The sequence below is a fragment of the Seriola aureovittata genome, chromosome 19, assembly GCF_021018895.1.
Source record: "Seriola aureovittata isolate HTS-2021-v1 ecotype China chromosome 19, ASM2101889v1, whole genome shotgun sequence".
Classification (NCBI taxonomy): domain Eukaryota; kingdom Metazoa; phylum Chordata; class Actinopteri; order Carangiformes; family Carangidae; genus Seriola; species Seriola aureovittata.
Genome location: NC_079382.1, coordinates 12092170 through 12098323, shown reverse-complemented (window position 1 = coordinate 12098323; position 6154 = coordinate 12092170). Strand labels below are relative to the sequence as shown.

Sequence of the window (6154 nt, the reverse complement as noted above, 5' to 3'; positions counted from 1 at the left end):
GACTTGGGCTGTAGTATATGGTGGCTCACTTATGGCTTATGGGACACTTGAATATATAACAGAGCCATTATCAATGTTATCAGTAACACCTGTGAAAAAGGCCTGTTTAGCAAGTGATAAAGTACAAAATAACAAATGTAATCCAGCAAATTAAACACCATGTCATATTCATATTCATAAAAAATAATATAAAAATGATTATTGCCATACAGCAGTTTTTTCATTGATTTGCAACACTGCCCAGAATAGTCTAATTAATTCTGAAATATTAAAGGGGTAATACATGGCTTATCATTATAGCCAAACTCTAACTAGATGTAATGTAAGTTTTCTGTTATAAATGTACTACCTTACTATTGAGTGTGTAGTTAAATAACATGTCTCCAGGCAGATGTGGCCAACCATGTAGTGCTTTTATGAAACAGAATAAAAAAGTGAGATAGAAATGTCAATCTCAGTATGGTAATCAATATGACAGTTGCTAAATAATATGACAACCAAATGATTAACAGTTCATACCAAAGAGAAAAGATATGTGATGAAAAGATAGAAAAATACAAATATAAAATGGATACACTTTGTCGAGTGAAGTTGAATATACCCCAATTCATTTTTATCAATCAACAGAGATTTATCAACTGTACCTTCCTTTATCTAGACTGCAATAGATTGCATCTGTTGATCAAACAATCGTGTTACATTATCACAATCCAGAGCAGCAAAAGCATGACTCCTGCTGGGCTCAAGATCCAGGGAGCGTGAAGTCTGCTTGACGAGTTATTATTCCGACACATTACAGTTGGAGTCTTCATCATCTCCCTGATGGTGCCATTTACATATTTTCTGAAGTTGTGCTGTGGAAAAGAAGAAAGAGGATTAAACATTTTTAAAAAATGCTCTTTTTATGGTACTGCAGAAAACAAGTCTTATATTTTATTTATAAATATTTCTATGTGTTTTTGCAAGAAAATGCTTGAAGTAAACACAAAGGAACATAACAGAAGAAATGGAAACAAGAGCAAACACTGAGAGGACAAAAAACAAACTTATATTTCTGTTGTGAAACAAATAAGATTAAAAAAGCAAATAAAAAAATGCTAATAATGTTTGTTCACAGACAGCTCTGTAATTTCAAATTGGATTCAGGTTATATATTGAAGTTAAATAGTTGAATGTCTAAAACTGCAAGGGAAAGTTCCAGTTGTCGGAAATACTTAATCATCTATAAATTATTTTTTTAAAAACTTTTAAATTTCAAATAACCGTTTGAGGGCCTTGGTGGAAATGATGACACATCTAGTACTTAAGGCTTTTAAAACAAAAATTCTTCAACAAAATATTATTTTTCTTTGTTAGATTTGAGGTAGAGAAGAAACAACATTACGTTACTTACATCATCATCAGAGATCAGCTCAATTTGTGGTAGAGCATTTACCAAACTCTGATACTCAGCAATTTCCTCCTGGTTTGTGGTCTCTCCAGACATCCTGTTAGAAATCAGAAAGGAGCGACTTTGACAAAAAAAAAAACATATAAAGATACATCTGCCTGAAAATATACATATAATGTATGTATACTGTAAGCTGTTTATACAGTGGAACTGGTGCTATAGATTCAGTCTTAGTGGAAATATTGTGTGAAGCAGTACACCGGGTCTTACTGGGAGCTTGAATTTGATAGAAACTTTGTATTTGGGTGGCTAACACATGATTTGATCTTGATTGCAGGGTAGTAGAACAGGAAGGCCAGGCACATCTCATCGGTGGTTGCTAACCCCATCTGAAGGAGCAAAATTTGAAACATGACAGTGTATGACAACAGGGGAATATGAGAGCCAGGCACTGTTTTGACCAGTTACCATGTTTCTCTTTCTTAAAATTACAATGCATGATTTGTACAGGAAGTAAAATAACAATTCTTCTAAGCCCTTTCTTCATTAGATTCCACTAAGCGATACAGGTCATACAGTATTTACCCACCTCAGTGACTCCAGTGCGATCAACAGTGTTGTAGGTGCACTCCACTGCAATCTCATCACCCTGTAATGGGTAAAAGTAATGTGCATAATAAACTATATAGCACTGTTAATATTATATAGTTTCAAAAGCCTAAACAACTAATGGGCATAATATGTGGGAAAGGAGGCAGAGGAGACTTACTTGCTTGATGGTCTTGATGTTTCCAGAACTGATGATCTGCTGTATCTTAAAGTTGTAGTTATCATCCAAGCCCAAGAAGTCAATCTGTTTTTCATTTCTACAGAGACCAGGTAGGAAATAAGAGTAACACTATTTTACACTATTTCATAATCGGCATCAAAACCTCTGTCCAAAACTAGATTTTATTCAAATCATGAATACTATTTTTTAATTCTACAGCTTTGATATTGACTGATCCAAAGCAGATCATCTCTTTCTTACCTGTAGTGGGCAACTCTGACTTTCCTCCCAGCCAAGTGAGTGTGCAGCATCACAGCAAACATGTGAAGATCAGGAACCGGACTCACCAGCTATAGGTGGAAAGTAAAGACAATCAAGAACACCATCATAAACAAGAAAACATTTTTTTTTACTTGTCTCTAAAAATCACTTTTGTAATTTGAAATCCATACTGAATCTCTGCATACCTGAGAAAAGAGAGAGGTATTGCACAAGCCGTAGATGTGGAATTGAGGGGCTTTTGGAGGGATGTTGTACTGTATATGATTAAACGGCAGCACACCTGTAGTCATGATGCCCACATCATGCTGCCGGAGTTGGGACGTATAGTACAGTCTTAGTCCGGAGTTATCTATCCTGCCTGTACAGAGAAAGACAGACGTTTAAAAAGGTTTGTATCTTGGTCATGTGATGATGAGACTACAGAATAAAGAAAAGAGGACATACAGAATGTTCCAGGCCTTTTTTTATACAGTATGTAATCCTATGTGAATATATGAGTGCTTACTGTGCGCTATCAATATTACACATAAAGGTCAATTTAATTATCATGGGCAGCACTGCTCTGTCCGTGAGAACAGATCTATAAGCGAACTATGTTAAGACTTAGAGACGACATCATCAGGGTCATTTGGCTTGGGCTTTAAAAATATAATCATTTTAAGAGACATTCTGAGCTGCCATTGGTTGTATCATGGAAAGTGTAGGACCTAACCTTTTTGGAACGCGATCAGGGCTACAATTAATTATTATTTTCATTTTTGATTCCGCTGCCAATTAAAATTTGGATTGTTTACTGTATACAATATTATGAAATAATTAAAAATGTCCAATTCCAGTCTCCCAGTGCTTAAGATGTTCAAACGTCCTGTTCTTTTTTCAGTCCAACAGTCCAAAACCCAAAACGATTCAGGTTATAATAATGAGATAAAACAGAACCAGAAAATGATTGTTGTTCTTTCACTACTTTTGCCAGAAAAATTACAAATTACTGCTGATTATTTATGTCCATCAACTAATTGATCAATTCAGATGTACATTTAAAAATCAGACATTTATTGTATGTGCACTTTTTATTATCAAAATTCAGTAGTATTTACCTGTTGCAAGGTCTGGGTTATTATAATGGACTTCCAGCCTGTAGTATGTATCACTGTCCCCACCACCAATGGGAATACCCGCATTTTCTGGAAACTCAAATACCTGAGGTGTCAGGGATAGATAGGGGCTTAACTTGTACAAGCACATCACTGACATCAAATTACAACATGATGAATCAAGGAATTCAAAGATCAGACTAAAACAAGAGCATGGACACTTCCCTCTCCCTCACCTCTCCTCCCACTGCCCATGCGGCCACCACCCCTAAGCAGGTATCCTCCATGCTGCCCACGTAGCACGGCTTGTCGGACGTTTGCGCCACAAAGGAGGGACAGCTGTACAGAAGCATGTGATGAACGATGTCATGGTGCTCAATCACCGGTTCAATCTGAGGTAGAGTAGGAGAGATTTTGTACAGACGGTTTAAAGGTCAATGAATAAAGAAAGTCATGCTACTTTGAATTCATTTTATATTTAGTTTTTCACTTTAGGAACTAATTTTGAATTAGATGATGTCTCCCACAGCCAAGAATTACCTTATGTTACATTACATTAATACCTACATTGTATTAATGTAATGTTTTTTGGATATGCTTTTGTTAGTATGGCAATTGTAATATGAAGAGAGTATGATTACCTGATATATGTGATGTTTTGTATTTAAGTTTGGAAATTTCATGACCTTGCAGTGGTAGTAGGTTTGAATGGGGGGGACAGTGATCTGCAAAAAAATAAAGGGTAAATAGAACACATTTTGTTTTGTAACATTTCCATTCATTCATATTGAATGTATTTGTAATGTAACCCAGTGTCTAAAAAAGTGAGCTAGAGGGTAAAAAAATAAGTAAATAAAATTGTTTGCAGTTATTCTCACATTTTCCACTGTGGCACTGAGATAGTTGAGGTTGGGTAGGGACGTCCTGATCTTAAAATTCAGCAGGTTGACCTCCTTGGTGCCTCTGCGAGCTCCATGGTAGCTAATCTCATCTGTTGTTCCATATGCATAGATCAGCTTAATGGGTTCATCCTGTTAAAGAGATGACAACTTTAGTCAACAACTAGAAGACAGCAGAGAAGAGATTAAACGAGTTTCATTTGGGGGAAAAAGGATATAGCATGTTCCTCTGTCCCCAAAACTGACAAATCAAATATTTGTCTACCTCACAAAACAAGACAATGTAATGCTCCAACTCTGCAGTTTACTGTGCACAGCCACATGTCAACACATACAGCCGGGTTTTATTACCAAAACCATATAGCATTTCAGGTGTTCAATGGAAAACAAAATGTAATGGGCCTCATTGTGACCATTGTATTCATTTCTGAAACCACCCAATCAAGGCCAATATAAAGGATCATTCAGGTAAACATAACAAAAGAACTCCAGTAACATACTTTACATGGTCACAAGCAGGAAACTTGAGCTTTACATAGAGAATTGGATCAACAATACAAAAGACTATAGCGTTACTAACAATGAGACACAACAGTGAAGAATGCAGGTTAAAGCTCCACGGTCTATAACAACACAGTTTAAGTGAGGCGTTCTGGTTACCACAGAAACAACAGCCTCTTCTTGGCAATGTTCCACTCACTCTCAGATAACGATGTTATTTGTTTCATAATTTTGCTTTCATACTGTATAAAGTTTCAGGGAGTCTGACATTTTTCAGATATTATATTGTGTGAAAATGTCAACACTATTTCCCACAAAAAATCAATTACTCACTGAAAAATAAAACGTCATTGGCGGAAACAACAATCAAAAGATCATTTAAACCAAATAAAGTATTGATTTTGTAGCAGTGGCAACTCCTGCTGCTCTTCACCAATATGTTTTCTTACAGTGATGTTGGTGTTGTACTTATGCAGTACTCTTATCAGTTTTGCATCTAATCTCATATACGCAGACTGTGGTAGGGAGAGAGTAACAAAATGTCTTACAGTGATATGGAAGTCTTTGTCATCACAGGCCTGAATGGACCTCTGAAAGGTCATGATGGTTTGACCTTCACTTTCAGTCAGAGACAGGAGAGTGTAGCTCTGCTGTGCATCCAGCAAAGGCATGGCGTTCCCTGTGGCGTAGCGATCCTATAGGATAACAAAAGAAAACTCTCAGACATCAGAAAGCTTGATATTTGCTATGTTTGCTGTGGAAAATGAAAAAATAAACATGTATATGGTAATGGCTTACTGAGAAGTAGCTTCCACTGGGTCCAAGTCCCCCTATGACGATATCTGACCCCTTCATTCCTCCGTTGGGACTCATGCCAAAGCTTACCCAGCCCGTGGTGTTGACAGTCAGTTTGAATACAATGTTTCCTTGCAGATTATCAAAGCCCCACTTCAGGCAAACCAGATGGTCCTGGTCCAGGTAAACCATGAAGGGCATAGAAGGGTCCGATGCCACTGCTCCTTTAGTCCTGGCCAGGAAAAGGCAGAGGAAAGGGAGCAGAGAGCGCATGATGTGTCTGTGAAGTTGGAAATTTTCAAACTGAGCTCACTGTCTGTGGACTTGGCAAACTCCGTCCCACCCTCCTTCGACACACCTGCACTGCTAGATGAATTCAGGTGATACAGGCGAAAAGTGCTCAGTCACTTGGCCTTGTAGAACA

The 6154-nt window shown here is 37.3% G+C and overlaps 1 protein-coding gene across 1 annotated transcript; it reads right to left on the bottom strand.

The window, feature by feature from the left end:
* Positions 1-394: 394 nt before the first annotated feature.
* Positions 395-6059, bottom strand: moxd1l (monooxygenase, DBH-like 1, like). The gene is made up of 13 exons (XM_056405702.1): positions 5734-6059; positions 5484-5630; positions 4414-4566; positions 4177-4260; positions 3772-3927; positions 3539-3641; positions 2627-2799; positions 2421-2509; positions 2160-2256; positions 1980-2039; positions 1661-1779; positions 1394-1487; positions 395-854 (listed from the first exon to the last, which is right to left on the bottom strand). The coding sequence occupies exons 1-13, from the start codon at positions 6001-6003 to the stop codon at positions 696-698; spliced, it is 1704 nt and encodes a 567-aa protein (XP_056261677.1). The 5' UTR covers positions 6004-6059; the 3' UTR covers positions 395-695.
* Positions 6060-6154: the final 95 nt, after the last annotated feature.